Below are 17281 nucleotides of genomic sequence, written 5' to 3'. Positions count from 1 at the left end.
GGCGCTTTCGAGACACTTTATCTTTTGTCGAAAAAATGATATTTTCATGGGCTATAGGCTTAGTGTTTTTTCCATTTTGGGGGGAAAATTATTCTTTGCCGGATCGTTTATTTATCGCGTTAAACGGCGTCTACGCATGCCCGGGGACTGATATACGCGGAGTACCGGCGCTTTCGAGACACTTTATTTTTCGTCGAAAAAATGATATTTTCATGGGCTATAGGCTTAGTGTTTTTTCCATTTTGGGGGGAAAATTATTCTTTGCCGGATCGTTTATTTATCGCGTTAAACGGCGTCTACGCATGCCCGGGGACTGATATACGCGGAGTACCGGCACTTTCGAGACACTTTATTTTTCGTCGAAAAAATGGTATTTTCATGGGCTATAGGCTTAGTGTTTTTTCCATTTTGGGGGGAAAATTATTCTTTGCCGGATCGTTTATTTATCGCGTTAAACGGCGTCTACGCATGCCCGGGGACTGATATACGCGGAGTACCGGCGCTTTCGAGACACTTTATTTTTCGTCGAAAAAATGATATTTTCATGGGCTATAGGCTTAGTGTTTTTTCCATTTTGGGGGGAAAATTATTCTTTGCCGGATCGTTTATTTATCGCGTTAAACGGCGTCTACGCTTGCCCGGGGACTGATATACGCGGAGTACCGGCGCTTTCGAGACACTTTATTTTTCGTCGAAAAAATGATATTTTCATGGGCTATAGGCTTAGTGTTTTTTCCATTTTGGGGGGAAAATTATTCTTTGCCGGATCGTTTATTTATCGCGTTAAACGGCGTCTACGCATGCCCGGGGACTGATGTACGCGGAGTACCGGCGCTTTCGAGACACTTTATTTTTTGTCGAAAAAATGATATTTTCATGGGCTGTAGGCTTAGTGTTTTTTCCATTTTGGGGGGAAAATTATTCTTTGCCGGATCGTTTATTTATCGCGTTAAACGGCGTCTACGCATGCCCGGCGACTGATATACGCGGAGTACCGGCGCTTTCGAGACACTTTATTTTTTGTCGAAAAAATGATATTTTCATGGGCTATAGGCTTAGTGTTTTTTCCATTTTGGGGGAAAATTATTCTTTGCCGGATCGTTTATTTATCGCGTTAAACGGCGTCTACGCATGCCCGGGGACTGATATACGCGGAGTACCGGCGCTTTCGAGACACTTTATTTTTTGTCGAAAAAATGATATTTTCATGGGCTATATAGGCTTAGTGTTTTTTCCATTTTGGGGGGAAAATTATTCTTTGCCGGATCGTTTATTTATCGCGTTAAACGGCGTCTACGCATGCCCGGGGACTGATATACGCGGAGTACGGGTGCTTTCGAGACACTTTATTTTTCGTCGAAAAAATGATATTTTCATGGGCTATAGGCTTAGTGTTTTTTCCATTTTGGGGGGAAAATTATTCTTTGCCGGATCGTTTATTTATCGCGTTAAACGGCGTCTACGCATGCCCGGGGACTGATATACGCGGAGTACCGGCGCTTTCGAGACACGTTATTTTTTGTCGAAAAAATGATATTTTCATGGGCTATAGGCTTAGTGTTTTTTCCATTTTGGGGGGAAAATTATTCTTTGCCGGATCGTTTATTTATCGCGTTAAACGGCGTCTACGCATGCCCGGGGACTGATATACGCGGAGTACCGGCGCTTTCGAGACACTTTATCTTTTGTCGAAAAAATGATATTTTCATGGGCTATAGGCTTAGTGTTTTTTCCATTTTGGGGGGAAAATTATTCTTTGCCGGATCGTTTATTTATCGCGTTAAACGGCGTCTACGCATGCCCGGGGACTGATATACGCGGAGTACCGGCGCTTTCGAGACACTTTATTTTTCGTCGAAAAAATGATATTTTCATGGGCTATAGGCTTAGTGTTTTTTCCATTTTGGGGGGAAAATTATTCTTTGCCGGATCGTTTATTTATCGCGTTAAACGGCGTCTACGCATGCCCGGGGACTGATATACGCGGAGTACCGGCACTTTCGAGACACTTTATTTTTCGTCGAAAAAATGGTATTTTCATGGGCTATAGGCTTAGTGTTTTTTCCATTTTGGGGGGAAAATTATTCTTTGCCGGATCGTTTATTTATCGCGTTAAACGGCGTCTACGCATGCCCGGGGACTGATATACGCGGAGTACCGGCGCTTTCGAGACACTTTATTTTTCGTCGAAAAAATGATATTTTCATGGGCTATAGGCTTAGTGTTTTTTCCATTTTGGGGGGAAAATTATTCTTTGCCGGATCGTTTATTTATCGCGTTAAACGGCGTCTACGCTTGCCCGGGGACTGATATACGCGGAGTACCGGCGCTTTCGAGACACTTTATTTTTCGTCGAAAAAATGATATTTTCATGGGCTATAGGCTTAGTGTTTTTTCCATTTTGGGGGGAAAATTATTCTTTGCCGGATCGTTTATTTATCGCGTTAAACGGCGTCTACGCATGCCCGGGGACTGATGTACGCGGAGTACCGGCGCTTTCGAGACACTTTATTTTTTGTCGAAAAAATGATATTTTCATGGGCTGTAGGCTTAGTGTTTTTTCCATTTTGGGGGGAAAATTATTCTTTGCCGGATCGTTTATTTATCGCGTTAAACGGCGTCTACGCATGCCCGGCGACTGATATACGCGGAGTACCGGCGCTTTCGAGACACTTTATTTTTTGTCGAAAAAATGATATTTTCATGGGCTATAGGCTTAGTGTTTTTTCCATTTTGGGGGGAAAATTATTCTTTGCCGGATCGTTTATTTATCGCGTTAAACGGCGTCTACGCATGCCCGGGGACTGATATACGCGGAGTACCGGCGCTTTCGAGACACTTTATTTTTTGTCGAAAAAATGATATTTTCATGGGCTATATAGGCTTAGTGTTTTTTCCATTTTGGGGGGAAAATTATTCTTTGCCGGATCGTTTATTTATCGCGTTAAACGGCGTCTACGCATGCCCGGGGACTGATATACGCGGAGTACGGGTGCTTTCGAGACACTTTATTTTTCGTCGAAAAAATGATATTTTCATGGGCTATAGGCTTAGTGTTTTTTCCATTTTGGGGGGAAAATTATTCTTTGCCGGATCGTTTATTTATCGCGTTAAACGGCGTCTACGCATGCCCGGGGACTGATATACGCGGAGTACCGGCGCTTTCGAGACACTTTATTTTTTGTCGAAAAAATGATATTTTCATGGGCTATAGGCTTAGTGTTTTTTCCATTTTGGGGGGAAAATTATTCTTTGCCGGATCGTTTATTTATCGCGTTAAACGGTGTCTACGCATGCCCGGAGACTGATATACGCGGAGTACCGGTGCTTTCGAGACACTTTATTTTTTGTCGAAAAAATGATATTTTCATGGGCTATAGGCTTAGTGTTTTTTCCATTTTGGGGGGAAAATTATTCTTTGCCGGATCGTTTATTTATCGCGTTAAACGGCGTCTACGCATGCCCGGGGACTGATATACGCGGAGTACGGGTGCTTTCGAGACACTTTATTTTTCGTCGAAAAAATGATATTTTCATGGGCTATAGGCTTAGTGTTTTTTCCATTTTGGGGGGAAAATTATTCTTTGCCGGATCGTTTATTTATCGCGTTAAACGGCGTCTACGCATGCCCGGGGACTGATATACGCGGAGTACCGGCGCTTTCGAGACACTTTATTTTTTGTCGAAAAAATGATATTTTCATGGGCTATAGGCTTAGTGTTTTTTCCATTTTGGGGGGAAAATTATTCTTTGCCGGATCGTTTATTTATCGCGTTAAACGGTGTCTACGCATGCCCGGGGACTGATATACGCGGAGTACCGGTGCTTTCGAGACACTTTATTTTTCGTCGAAAAAATGATATTTTCATGGGCTATAGGCTTAGTGTTTTTTCCATTTTGGGGGGAAAATTATTCTTTGCCGGATCGTTTATTTATCGCGTTAAACGGCGTCTACGCATGCCCGGGGACTGATATACGCGGAGTACCGGCACTTTCGAGACACTTTATTTTTCGTCGAAAAAATGATATTTTCATGGGCTATAGGCTTAGTGTTTTTTCCATTTTGGGGGGAAAATTATTCTTTGCCGGATCGTTTATTTATCGCGTTAAACGGCGTCTACGCATGCCCGGGGACTGATATACGCGGAGTACCGGCGCTTTCGAGACACTTTATTTTTCGTCGAAAAAATGATATTTTCATGGGCTATAGGCTTAGTGTTTTTTCCATTTTGGGGGGAAAATTATTCTTTGCCGGATCGTTTATTTATCGCGTTAAACGGCGTCTACGCATGCCCGGGGACTGATATACGCGGAGTACCGGCGCTTTCGAGACACTTTATTTTTTGTCGAAAAAATGATATTTTCATGGGCTATAGGCTTAGTGTTTTTTCCATTTTGGGGGGAAAATTATTCTTTGCCGGATCGTTTATTTATCGCGTTAAACGGCGTCTACGCATGCCCGGGGACTGATATACGCGGAGTACCGGCGCTTTCGAGACACTTTATTTTTTGTCGAAAAAATGATATTTTCATGGGCTATATAGGCTTAGTGTTTTTTCCATTTTGGGGGGAAAATTATTCTTTGCCGGATCGTTTATTTATCGCGTTAAACGGCGTCTACGCATGCCCGGGGACTGATATACGCGGAGTACGGGTGCTTTCGAGACACTTTATTTTTCGTCGAAAAAATGATATTTTCATGGGCTATAGGCTTAGTGTTTTTTCCATTTTGGGGGGAAAATTATTCTTTGCCGGATCGTTTATTTATCGCGTTAAACGGTGTCTACGCATGCCCGGGGACTGATATACGCGGAGTACCGGTGCTTTCGAGACACTTTATTTTTCGTCGAAAAAATGATATTTTCATGGGCTATAGGCTTAGTGTTTTTTCCATTTTGGGGGGAAAATTATTCTTTGCCGGATCGTTTATTTATCGCGTTAAACGGCGTCTACGCATGCCCGGGGACTGATATACGCGGAGTACCGGCACTTTCGAGACACTTTATTTTTCGTCGAAAAAATGATATTTTCATGGGCTATAGGCTTAGTGTTTTTTCCATTTTGGGGGGAAAATTATTCTTTGCCGGATCGTTTATTTATCGCGTTAAACGGCGTCTACGCATGCCCGGGGACTGATATACGCGGAGTACCGGCGCTTTCGAGACACTTTATTTTTCGTCGAAAAAATGATATTTTCATGGGCTATAGGCTTAGTGTTTTTTCCATTTTGGGGGGGAAATTATTCTTTGCCGGATCGTTTATTTATCGCGTTAAACGGCGTCTACGCATGCCCGGGGACTGATATACGCGGAGTACCGGCGCTTTCGAGACACTTTATTTTTCGTCGAAAAAATGATATTTTCATGGGCTATAGGCTTAGTGTTTTTTCCATTTTGGGGGGAAAATTATTCTTTGCCGGATCGTTTATTTATCGCGTTAAACGGCGTCTACGCATGCCCGGGGACTGATATACGCGGAGTACCGGCGCTTTCGAGACACTTTATTTTTTGTCGAAAAAATGATATTTTCATGGGCTATAGGCTTAGTGTTTTTTCCATTTTGGGGGGAAAATTATTCTTTGCCGGATCGTTTATTTATCGCGTTAAACGGCGTCTACGCATGCCCGGGGACTGATATACGCGGAGTACCGGCGCTTTCGAGACACTTTATTTTTTGTCGAAAAAATGATATTTTCATGGGCATATAGGCTTAGTGTTTTTTCCATTTTGGGGGGAAAATTATTCTTTGCCGGATCGTTTATTTATCGCGTTAAACGGCGTCTACGCATGCCCGGGGACTGATATACGCGGAGTACGGGTGCTTTCGAGACACTTTATTTTTCGTCGAAAAAATGATATTTTCATGGGCTATAGGCTTAGTGTTTTTTCCATTTTGGGGGGAAAATTATTCTTTGCCGGATCGTTTATTTATCGCGTTAAACGGCGTCTACGCATGCCCGGGGACTGATATACGCGGAGTACCGGCGCTTTCGAGACACTTTATTTTTTGTCGAAAAAATGATATTTTCATGGGCTATAGGCTTAGTGTTTTTTCCATTTTGAGGGGAAAATTATTCTTTGCCGGATCGTTTATTTATCGCGTTAAACGGTGTCTACGCATGCCCGGGGACTGATATACGCGGAGTACCGGTGCTTTCGAGACACTTTATTTTTTGTCGAAAAAATGATATTTTCATGGGCTATAGGCTTAGTGTTTTTTCCATTTTGGGGGGAAAATTATTCTTTGCCGGATCGTTTATTTATCGCGTTAAACGGCGTCTACGCATGCCCGGGGACTGATATACGCGGAGTACGGGTGCTTTCGAGACACTTTATTTTTCGTCGAAAAAATGATATTTTCATGGGCTATAGGCTTAGTGTTTTTTCCATTTTGGGGGGAAAATTATTCTTTGCCGGATCGTTTATTTATCGCGTTAAACGGTGTCTACGCATGCCCGGGGACTGATATACGCGGAGTACCGGTGCTTTCGAGACACTTTATTTTTTGTCGAAAAAATGATATTTTCATGGGCTATAAGGCTTAGTGTTTTTTCCATTTTGGGGGGAAAATTATTCTTTGCCGGATCGTTTATTTATCGCGTTAAACGGCGTCTACGCATGCCCGGGGTCTGATATACGCGGAGTACCGGCGCTTTCGAGACACTTTATTTTTTGTCGAAAAAATGATATTTTCATGGGCTATAGGCTTAGTGTTTTTTCCATTTTGGGGGGAAAATTATTCTTTGCCGGATCGTTTATTTATCGCGTTAAACGGCGTCTACGCATGCCCGGGGACTGATATACGCGGAATACCGGCGCTTTCGAGACACTTTATCTTTTGTCGAAAAAATGATATTTTCATGGGCTATAGGCTTAGTGTTTTTTCCATTTTGGGGGGAAAATTATTCTTTGCCGGATCGTTTATTTATCGCGTTAAACGGCGTCTACGCATGCCCGGGGACTGATATACGCGGAGTACGGGTGCTTTCGAGACACTTTATTTTTCGTCGAAAAAATGATATTTTCATGGGCTATAGGCTTAGTGTTTTTTCCATTTTGGGGGGAAAATTATTCTTTGCCGGATCGTTTATTTATCGCGTTAAACGGCGTCTACGCATGCCCGGGGACTGATATACGCGGAGTACGGGTGCTTTCGAGACACTTTATTTTTCGTCGAAAAAATGATATTTTCATGGGCTATAGGCTTAGTGTTTTTTCCATTTTGGGGGGAAAATTAGTCTTTGCCGGATCGTTCATTTATCGCCTTAAACGGCGTCTACGCATGCCCGGGGACTGATATACGCGGAGTACCGGCGCTTTCGAGACACTTTATTTTTCGTCGAAAAAATGATATTTTCATGGGCTATAGGCTTAGTGTTTTTTCCATTTTGGGGGGAAAATTATTCTTTGCCGGATCGTTTATTTATCGCGTTAAACGGCGTCTACGCATGCCCGGGGACTGATATACGCGGAGTACGGGTGCTTTCGAGACACTTTATTTTTCGTCGAAAAAATGATATTTTCATGGGCTATAGGCTTAGTGTTTTTTCCATTTTGGGGGGAAAATTATTCTTTGCCGGATCGTTTATTTATCGCGTTAAACGGTGTCTACGCATGCCCGGGGACTGATATACGCGGAGTACCGGTGCTTTCGAGACACTTTATTTTTTGTCGAAAAAATGATATTTTCATGGGCTATAAGGCTTAGTGTTTTTTCCATTTTGGGGGGAAAATTATTCTTTGCCGGATCGTTTATTTATCGCGTTAAACGGCGTCTACGCATGCCCGGGGTCTGATATACGCGGAGTACCGGCGCTTTCGAGACACTTTATTTTTTGTCGAAAAAATGATATTTTCATGGGCTATAGGCTTAGTGTTTTTTCCATTTTGGGGGGAAAATTATTCTTTGCCGGATCGTTTATTTATCGCGTTAAACGGCGTCTACGCATGCCCGGGGACTGATATACGCGGAATACCGGCGCTTTCGAGACACTTTATCTTTTGTCGAAAAAATGATATTTTCATGGGCTATAGGCTTAGTGTTTTTTCCATTTTGGGGGGAAAATTATTCTTTGCCGGATCGTTTATTTATCGCGTTAAACGGCGTCTACGCATGCTCGGGGACTGATATACGCGGAGTACGGGTGCTTTCGAGACACTTTATTTTTCGTCGAAAAAATGATATTTTCATGGGCTATAGGCTTAGTGTTTTTTCCATTTTGGGGGGAAAATTAGTCTTTGCCGGATCGTTCATTTATCGCCTTAAACGGCGTCTACGCATGCCCGGGGACTGATATACGCGGAGTACCGGCGCTTTCGAGACACTTTATTTTTCGTCGAAAAAATGATATTTTCATGGGCTATAGGCTTAGTGTTTTTTCCATTTTGGGGGGAAAATTAGTCTTTGCCGGATCGTTCATTTATCGCCTTAAACGGCGTCTACGCATGCCCGGGGACTGATATACGCGGAGTACCGGCGCTTTCGAGACACTTTATTTTTCGTCGAAAAAATGATATTTTCATGGGCTATAGGCTTAGTGTTTTTTCCATTTTGGGGGGAAAATTATTCTTTGCCGGATCGTTTATTTATCGCGTTAAACGGCGTCTACGCATGCCCGGGGACTGATATACGCGGAGTACCGGCGCTTTCGATACACTATTTTTTGTCGAAAAAATGATATTTTCATGGGCTATATAGGCTTAGTGTTTTTTCCATTTTGGGGGGAAAATTATTCTTTGCTGCATCGTTTATTTATCGCGTTAAACGGCGTCTACGCATGCCCGGGGACTGATATATGCGGAGTACAGGCGCATATATCAGCGTTCGTTGTTCTCATATATCGCTCCCCTCGCATGCGCTGACGCCGAACCACGCGATAAATGAACGACTATATATATAGGCCGATATTAATTTTTTCGAAAAAATTGAAACAGTAAGCCGATAGTAAGCCCATGAAAATTTGCATTTCCGCGAGTGCATTCGGCGTTAGCGCTTGCCTGTGGAGTGATATATGAGAAGAACGAAAGCTTTATAGCCAACTTATTTTTGCTCCCGGAAACGAAAATTTTCATGGGCTATAGGCTTACTGCATTTTAATTTTTTTCGAGAAAATAATCTCGGCCTGATCGTTCATTTATCGCGTGATTCGGCGTTAGTGCATGCGAGGGGAGGGATATATGAGTACACTCTAAGAACAGTTTACACCCTTTGGAGTGCCCCTTCTTCTACACAACAATAATCGTCATCTGCCTTGATGCGTTTCCTTTAACGCTGCGAGCCCTGTACTTTCCAGTAGCGAACGGCACGCGCGTTATCAGCATGATAGCACTGCCGACAGGAAATGCTATCATGCTGATAACGCGCATGCCGGTCTTTACTGGAAAGTACCGGGCTCGCAGCGTCAAAGGAAACGCATGAAGGCAGATGACGATTATTGTTGTGTGGAAGAAGGGGCACTCCAAAGGGTGTAAATGGTTCTTAGAGTGTAGAACGAACACTTTAGAGGCAACCTATTTTTCCTCCAGGAAACGCAAATTTTCATGGGCTATAGGCTTACTGCTTTTTCTTTTTTTTCGAGAAAATTATTATCCACCTATAGTCGTTTATTTATCGCGTGATTTGGCTTTAGCGCATGCGTGGGCAGTGATATACGAGAAGAACGAACGCTTTAGAGGCAACTTATTTTTCCTCGCGGAAACGCATATGCTCATATTTTCATTTGTTTAGAGAGAAATAATCGTTGCCCATTTTTATTTATCGCGTAAATCGCCGTCAGCGCATGCGTGATGACTGATCAGTGTTTTCGGGAGAACTTTTTTACCTGGCTGAGACGATATAGGGCTATAGCCGTACCGTTTTTTAATTGTTTTCTTCGAGAAAATAAATCAGTGCTCATTCCTTTATTTATCGCGTAAATCGGCGTATGTCAATGCGTAGAGTCTGATTTATGCGACGAATCACTGCTTTCAGGAGAACCTATTTTACCTGGCTGAGTCGATATTAAAGCGAAAGCTTTACTGGCCGCGAACTTGCGATTTCGCCGTGGTCGTGCTCCGAGGAGGCACATGACGTCACACCGCGTCGCATGCCTGATAACATGTCGGAGGATTGAAAAGCAGAGCTCGCGTGCGCCGCAACCACAGTTGAGGCGGCAGTATGGACGGCGACCATTATGATAAGCAGGAGGAGGCCTGGAATCGACATGGGAACGACATGAAGAGGAAACGAATCGCCCAGGAAACAGACGAACAGCGCGCAGAACGACTGGCTAAATGACGTTACATAGCTAGACAACCAGACCAACCTGGACTTGCAATCAAGATTAATCAGGGCTAACCATGCTATGCCTTAGCTTTCGCTACGTATATATCCTTGCATAGCCGATGTAAGCGACTGCCAATTTTTCAAGCGAAGTTTGTATTGCCTCACTAGTGGCGGCGCTGGTGTTGCAGTACGAAAAAAACCCAAGCCGCGCGAAAATAAAAATTGCTTGTCGGGCGGGGGATTCGAACCACCGACCCCCGGTAGGCGTGATCGCTATGCTAGCCAACTCAGCCACTGTCCGTTCACGACGCACACCTTTTCAGCGGGGTTTTATGTATGTGAAACGTGTGAAGAAGCGCACGCAGAGCACGTAGCAAGCTGATCGAAGGGTCAGCTCCTTTCGTAGGAGGGCAAGGGTGTGATCGTGTATTTGCTCGTCTCGCGCCCGCCGTTTCCCGTCAAGGGATGCCGCGTTTGTTTCCTTCTGCCGAAGAGCAGGCAGCGTTGAAGGAGCGGTAGCGGGAGCGGGCCACGCGTTCGGTTAACTTGGCTAAATCCAAAAAGGTAGATATTCTCGTACTCCAATAAACTTATATCTTTAGGCTAGGCCAGATCAGGCACTTCGAGAGGATTTTTCGCACCAGGTCTTTCTGGAGTTATGGCGGATCGGGCAGCCGGGCTACGGCCATCGTTTTGATGCCCAATTTCGACGGATTTGTTATTCGTCTTGCCAGGGATGCCGAGGGCCGTATCTTGTCGGTGAATCTTGATTGTGGCATTCGAATTTTTAATGTCTATGCTCCAACCCGGTCTAGAGAGCGGAGAGAGTTTTTCGCTACATTAGAACCCTATTTGGTAGACGATACTTTCACGGACTATAGGCTTACCGTTTGCGATGTATGCGTTGCCAACATAACAGTAATGGCATACATAGCCAGTACAGGGGTGTGACGAAGGCATCACAATAACGAGGACGATGAAATACGAAAACGAAAACGACGGCGGTATGGTGGCGACAGCGACACGTAGATCATGACGACCCCGACATTCTAAGCACAAGTACAGGAGTTCGAAAAGACAGCGATGTGGCGACGATGAGATAGTGACTATGACATCGATGGTCTTAGTACTTAAGTGCTGTTGAAGGAAGAAAACTGAGCAGAAGTCATCGACGAGGATTGTTAAATGAACAAACGATTCAGCGGGCAAAGTAAACAATGAATGGCGTAACGCTCCACCATTTGACTGAACGAATGAGTGAACGAGCCAACTAACGAATCAGTGAAAGAACGAACTAACGAACGAATGAACAAAAGAATAACGAAATAACGAACCAACCATGTGCTTGCCGAGTCGGACCATTGACCACCGACCACAAAAGGCGAAAATGGCAAAAGAAGCAATTCACTTAAAAGTTTGCAACCGTAAGTACTCTACAGCGTGTTCTGCTTTTGTCGTCTCCGTTGCTTAAATATCATCGTCGAAGACGACGCACGCGCTACTTTACTGCCAAAGTAGGTAAGTAATCACGCCACCGCTTTTGAAAGCAGTGATTGCATCCATGGCTGCTCCGACATTTTTTATTGAGCTTACCTCTTGCGTCGGAAAGGTTAATCTGCTCATTTCCGTTGATTCATCCCGTAAGTCGGCGTAAGTATACTTGGATTAGCATGGGGAGTGATGTATGCACTGAACCATCGCTTTTGAGATCAGTGATTGCATTTGGCTGCTCCGTGATATTATTGAGCTATAAGCTTATCTATTGTGTCGGAAAGGTCACTCTTCTCATTTCCGTTTATTCATCCCGTAAATCGGCGTAGGTACTTGAATTAGCATGAGGAATGTTAGTTCAACGCTGAACTAACGCTTTTGAGAAGAGGGATTGCATCTGGCCGCTCCGTGATATTATTGAATTATCTTACCCATTGTGTCGGAAAGGTCACTCTGCTCATTTCCGTTTATTCATGCATCCCGTACGTAAATCGGCATAATTACTTGGATTAGCATGGGGAGTGATGTACACGCTGAACCAACGCTTTTGAGAGCAGTGATTGCATCTGGCTGTTCCGTGATTTTATTGACCTATAAGTTTATCTTTTATACCGGAAAGGTCACTCTGCTCATTTCCGTTTATTCATCCCGTAAATCGACGTAAGTACTTGGATTGGCATGGGGAATGATGTATACGCTGAAACAATGCTTTTGAGAGCAGTGATTGCATCCATGACCGCTCCAAGATTTTATGGGGCTATAAGCTTAGCTTCTGCGTCGGAAAGGTTAATCAGCTCATTTCCGTTTATTCATCCCGTCAATCGGCGTAAGTACTTGGATTAGCACGGAGAATGATGTATGCGCTGAACGAACGCTTTTGAGAGCATTGATTGCATCTGGCTGCTCCGTGATTTTATTGAGCTATAGGCTTACCTTTTGTGTCGGAAAGGTCACTCTACTCTTTTCCGTTTATTCATCCCGTAAATCGGCCTAAGTACTTGGATTGGCAAGGAGAGTGATGTACACGCTGAACCAATGCTTTTGAGAGCAGTGATTGCATCTGGCTGCTCCGTGATTTTATTGACCTATAAGCTTACCTTTTGCGTCGGAAAGGTTAATCTGCTCATTTCCGTTTATTCATCCCGTAAATTGGCGTGCGGGCTTCACTGCACACAGCTCGACTTCACTACATGTTTTCGCTGCATGTTCACAACTTATTCACTGGCTTCGTGAGCCATGTAGTGTTGCTTATAACATGCACAGAGCAACGGAGGAGCCCAACTCATCTTTAGGGCTGCATGGTAGATATTACAGCGTTGGACTGGTTGGGCTCGCCATTCGCCTTTTTTGGCAAGTACGTCCTCGATAAGCTCAGCTCGTCTTTCGTACGGAAAGGATGGAAAAATATAGTGTATGCGCGTGCAGCGGCCCCGTGGTGACGTGCCAGAACGTCACGGACCTGTACAGCTGCGCGTACAAACTCCGGCTGCGACCCTTGACCAACCGATGCCTGCAGTACCTGGCGCAGGCAGGGCCCGTCGGCAGGCAGCTGGTGGTGCTGCAACACGCTTCACGCTTGAAACTGCCGGCTGAGCAGCAGGCCGCCTTCCAGTTCGTCGCAGAGAACTTCGACGACGCCGTCAGGCACGTGTCGGTCGCGCTTGTATTGTATGCCCAGGGGAGAATTATACCTAACGAATTAGAGCTGCGCGGGTGTCTACAAACAGGCCTGAATAAGGTGCCCAGTTAGCACACTCAGTGACAGTAATAAAGTTTACTACTGAGACCTGTTATACACTTCGCGAAGTTGAGGCCTGCCAAAGCTGAACAAGGACTCTGGGGGAGGTGTGGTGCAGGTGCCCGGCTGTCAGGAAACTTCAACCAGGGGAGGTATTCTGAAAGAGTCCACGTAGTGGACATGTACATTTCGTCTGCTGCTGAACTTCTCATTGGCTGGGCTGGGCTGCGCGTCCACAGCAGCCAGGCGCCACAGCCAATCATAACTTCAACACCAGACGAAATGGACATGTCCACTGTGTGGACTCTTACAGAATGCCTCCCAAGAACAACACATATGGTCGCGTTGATATCGCCGAGGGAGTAAGTAAATGACGATGGCAATGTCACGTATGCAGGACCCGGCAGTACCTGGAGTTAGAATGGAATACGGTGAAGAGCTTGCTCTGCGCCGACGTTCTGGGTACTTCCTCGGAGACCAAAGTGCTTTTGGCAGCGCTATCCTGGTTGGAGCACGACTATCAGGTGTGTATCAGAGAGTATATGCGCCCCAGAATTTACTCGTACACTTAGTGATGCTGCGGATGATGACCTCAACGAGTACTGACAGATATTACCGAAGTTGCAGAAACTCAACCGCACTCATCTAGCGTGTAAAAGGAACACTCCTAGCAAGCGTGAAGGATGGAAAACATAATATATTTTAATTTGATATTAAAGTTAGTCTAAAAATACTGGAGCTGGCGTCATCAACATCATCCTGACGTCAAAGTTCAATTTGCTAACGTCATGTATCGATAGGTGGGACCCGAATCCAGGGCCCATAGGGCGGCGCTTTCTGTATTTAAAACACGGATCTTAAAGGCTATGCTGTTGCACGTTGAAAGTGCCGGACGCAATTTTGAGAGCCGAAACACGTCATAGACGTCGGCTTTTGGACACCATGTATAGGACTATATATATTGACCTTCCTAAGACTTGATGGTATATTTACTAGAGCTGAAGTGTTTTACCTTCATTCAACGCAACAAAATAAGTCAGAATCATCGTGTCAGTACTCATTCAAAATTGGCAATGGACAAGAGAAGACTGCCACCACACTGTAATTACATTAGTAGAAGCTGCACTAAAGGCATAAAAACAGCACAGCAGAACATCATGCATCAACTCGCTTGCATGCTGGTCTATAGGCTATCCAGAAAATCTACTCAGATTTACCCGGTCGCTTCCGTCGCACTCATATATAGTGGCGCACGGCTTCGTAGCCTCCAAGATCGCCTGGCGCCCGATCTCGGAGGCTGCGAGTGCGTTGTGTCGGGTTTCAATATGACCACCCCGAGCACGCGCCTTCACGCAGAACCGGAAACAGTTCGAGGATTCCGTGCTGGCATGCGTCCGGTTCGGGCTGCTCCCGGAATCGGTGCTGATATCGTGCTTCGAGGCTCCTCCCGTGGGCCGCATGGCGCTGTCTTGTCGCCCGGTTCGCATGCAACTCATGGAGGCCGCCTTGTGAGTCGCCTCGTCCGCGTAGGGTCCAAACGCTATGCGCAGTGTCTGAACAGATTGAGTTCTATACCCCCGCCGCGGAAGGCACAACCTGCAACTTGTGGGCGGGAGGTGGGCGATGTGGGCATGTTCGTCAGACACATTGAATCGGGACGAAGTGGTGTAGCGTAACACCAGGACAAGTACACGAGAACCAACGACAGTCACACAGCGCTTACACATATACGCCAATGCGCTGTGGTTCTGCCGCTCCCTCTTGCATCCACGTCCTAGTGTTGCGCGCTGTACACTTCATTCGAGTTCGTAGGCTGGAGCTCACGGACTTTCTCGAACAGAGAACTATGCGTAACCAGTGCATTCTGCTAGTGCTAACGCAATCGTCCGAAACATGGAGGATAGCATAGAAACTCGAGAAAACGATAAAAGCAGCTGAACGACCGTTGGAACGGAAATGAAAATCAGTGGCGATTTAGCGGTAAATGCGAGAGAAATGCGTTAGCATCACGTCGCACCTCTTGGAGGTCCTGTATCCATGATTTAAACCGCGTTCACCAAATTGCAAAGTGTTGTTCAGGAGCTCACTCGACACACGTCTTGCCTCTTCGGTGAGGAAAGTGCAACTGACACGTCAGAAAGAAAGCGAAAGAAACAGAGACAGTGAATTGGATGCAAAGAATGGAAACAAAAATACCATGGAGATTTACAAGAACATAAAGAAATTAGAAGGGAAAATCTGTACGATAACACGAAGGGAAGTGCCTTGCTGTTTGAGGCTCGAGCTGCTTCCCTAAGGACAAAAACTTACCGGAGCAAATATTCGCAACTAGATGAGGCACGTTTAAACTCCAGCAAAAACACGAAGACCACTCAGTAGATCCTCACGAAATGCGAAAGGATTCACCCAGTGAGACCCGTAGGTAACGTAACCTTCCAAAAGCTCTTGGATTTAAAGTGGACGGAAACATCAACCGGTCAGCAGTCGAGATACAAGCAAGAGACGTTTAGAGTAATGGTGGAAAAAGAAGCAGGGAAGACGGGATCGGATGCGACGGGATCCGTTACAGGTATAGGTAGCGGTACAAGGTAGACAGTGAAGTTTTGAGGAAGAGGTGTGCACAAAAAATGCTAGAATGCAAAGCGTACGTGTAGCATGCCTGAGTAACTCAAGCAGGCTACGTCAGTATTTGTTGTCACCGTCCCTTTTCACAGGGGATGCCAATAAAGTTTCACCCCTCCCCCCCTGTAGGGTTACTACGTTACTGCCGTACATTCTGCACTTCCCTTTGTAACCGGTATGCCGCGAACGGCAATACGTTTACGGACAAGCTAATTGACCTTTGTTATGCAGACGTGGTTACGTGTTGAAAGGAACATGGTATACAGTCATCGCTTTGGATGTGTAGCTCGCACTATGTGCGCATGCGTGGGAGACCGGACCTGGCAGTGGAGGTGCGCAAACGGACCTTCTCGGGAGCCGAACCTGCTGGCCTGTCCGAATTAGAGAGCTCCGGGGCGATGTCGTCGCCCGTGTCGGGCGTCTCCGCCGGCGTCGGCTCGCCTGGCGTCGGCGGGACACTACAGGCGAGCGTCCTCGTGCATGCTTTCTTTCGCACTGCTGTTCAAGAATGAAAAAGTTCGGCGGATTCCGCGATTAGTCGGAATCGGTGATAGGCGAAGCTTTCGTCTATGTTTGCGCGTATGTTCAGGCAAATATTATGCGAACGTAACACAAATGGCGGAAGCGTTCGTACAAGATGACGCAAATACTGAATGCATTTTTTCGCACCTTTCTACATGTAGCCGACTTCTTCAATTTTCCGTTGCTGACTTCACTTCTTGCCTCAATTGTTTTGCTTGCATATTCTGGCATACACACAGTGACGCATACACAGTTGCACTTACCAGTGGTCTAAGTTCTCTATTCGGGCATATATGCCAGTCGCGCGCTGCCCGGCGGCCCAAGCTGTCTATTCAGGCACATATTCAATGACACATACCGTGTGACCCAAATTGTCTCTTCGGGCACACACCGAGCTGCGCACTGCTCAGCGTCCCAGATTGTCAACTTGGGCAGATATTCTGTGGCACATACCGAGTGCTCCAAGTTGTCTATTTGCACAGATTGACGCAGATACCCAACTACCCATGTTGTTCGGGCAGATATTGTGGCACATTCCCAGTGACCCGGCAAGACAGCACATGCAAAGCGGGAGAAGAAGCAAAGAAACGTTCGCTTAAAGAATCCTTTCAACCGTCATGTTTACTATACACCGTATGCAGGTAT

At 45.5% G+C, this 17281-nt stretch overlaps 1 protein-coding gene across 1 annotated transcript in view; it reads left to right on the top strand.

Moving 5' to 3' along the window:
* The window catches only part of LOC126543702 (kelch-like protein 7), a 29493-nt gene extending 12867 nt beyond the window's left edge, over positions 1–16626 (top strand). Inside the window, exons 2-5 of the mRNA XM_050190808.3 lie at positions 13180–13398; positions 13890–14016; positions 14849–15000; positions 16401–16626. Coding sequence (XP_050046765.2) covers positions 13180–13398; positions 13890–14016; positions 14849–15000; positions 16401–16626 — 724 coding nt within the window. The remainder of the gene's footprint in view (positions 1–13179; positions 13399–13889; positions 14017–14848; positions 15001–16400) is intronic.
* Positions 16627–17281: the final 655 nt, after the last annotated feature.

This window comes from Dermacentor andersoni, chromosome 10, assembly GCF_023375885.2.
Source record: "Dermacentor andersoni chromosome 10, qqDerAnde1_hic_scaffold, whole genome shotgun sequence".
In the NCBI taxonomy this organism is placed as follows: domain Eukaryota; kingdom Metazoa; phylum Arthropoda; class Arachnida; order Ixodida; family Ixodidae; genus Dermacentor; species Dermacentor andersoni.
Note: the sequence above shows the minus strand (reverse complement) of the source record. Positions and strands in the feature narration are given on the sequence as shown.